We start from the raw sequence: 1,278 nt of genomic DNA, 5'->3' as shown, positions 1-1,278 counted from the left end.
CTAGCTCCCAATCCTTCCTGCTCTCTTCTGACAGCAGAAAAGCCTCTTGATAGCAATTTTTATGTCCTTGTTTCTCAAGCTATAGATAATGGGGTTGAGGAAGGGAGCCAGGATAACGAAGGTGACAGCAACAACTGTGTCCCAAAATACTGAGTAGGTGGCTGAGAAGCGCAAATACATGACAGCTACACTGCCAAAGAACAGCAAGAACACTGCGAGGTGGGAGGCACAGGTGGAGAAGGCCTTGTGGCGGCCCTCGGCTGAGGGTATCCGCAGAATCACCATGATGATCCGGGCGTACGATAGGGCGATGACCAGGAAGGAGGACAGGATCTCCACCGCATGTATAGCATCCACAATGACCACCAAGGATGTGTCTGTGCAGGCCAAGCTCAGTACAGGTGTGAAGTCACAGAAGATCTGATGGATCTCATTGGAGCCACAGAAAGGCAGGGTGGCAATCCACGCAATCTCGGGGAGTACGAGGAGGAAGCCACAGAGGCAGGAGCCAGCTGTCAGCTGGATGCAAAGGTTGGAAGTCATGATAGTTGGGTAACGGAGAGGATTGCAGATAGCTATGTACCTGTCAATGGCCATCGCTGTCAGGACACAGCCTTCTGTGATCCCAAGAGAGTGGAAGAAGTACATCTGCATGAGGCAGCCAGGCAGAGAAATGGTCTTCTGCTCACTGACGAGGCTGCATAGCATCTTAGGGATGGTGGTTGTGGTATACCAGATCTCCAGGAAGGAGAGGACACTGATGAAGAAATACATGGGGGTGTGCAGGGCCGTGTCCACCTGGATGACAATGAATATCACTAGGTTCCCAGTTATGATAAATCCATAGATGAGAAGCAATGGAATAAAGAATAATAGACCACTTTCATGCAGATTCAGGAACATAGAGAAGAGAAACTCAGTGACCATTGTCTGATTCCCACTGGCCATAAACTGTGTGATCTGTGAAGGGAAGAAAGGGGACAAACTCCTGGAAATGGGATGGTGATTATTCATTGCAAATCACTTCACTCCTTTCTGTAATCAGTTACTTAAGCTGATTCTGGGACCCTAAACAGGCCAGTTAGAACTATCTCTCAGTTGTACTTCCATGATAGAAAAAGCTGAAATATTTGCGTTTGGAGCCCTAAATTAAACTTCAATCGAGGCAAAAGCAAACAAACATACACACAAACAAAAACAGTGACCAACAAATTTAATTCTCTGGAAATATTTTCAGGAGGTTCAGTCATTTTTATAAAATATGTACATTTCTTTCCA

The 1,278-nt window shown here is 46.4% G+C and overlaps 1 protein-coding gene across 1 annotated transcript; it reads right to left on the bottom strand.

Annotated features, from left to right (window-relative positions):
- Nucleotides 1-984, bottom strand: LOC132221073 (olfactory receptor 6K6-like). The gene has a single exon (XM_059674999.1). The coding sequence runs from the start codon at nucleotides 946-948 to the stop codon at nucleotides 1-3; it is 948 nt and encodes a 315-aa protein (XP_059530982.1). The 5' UTR covers nucleotides 949-984.
- Between the last annotated feature and the right edge of the window lie 294 nt (nucleotides 985-1,278).

This window comes from Myotis daubentonii, chromosome 18 (assembly GCF_963259705.1).
Source record: "Myotis daubentonii chromosome 18, mMyoDau2.1, whole genome shotgun sequence".
Taxonomy (NCBI): Eukaryota; Metazoa; Chordata; class Mammalia; order Chiroptera; family Vespertilionidae; genus Myotis; species Myotis daubentonii.
Note: the sequence above shows the minus strand (reverse complement) of the source record. Positions and strands in the feature narration are given on the sequence as shown.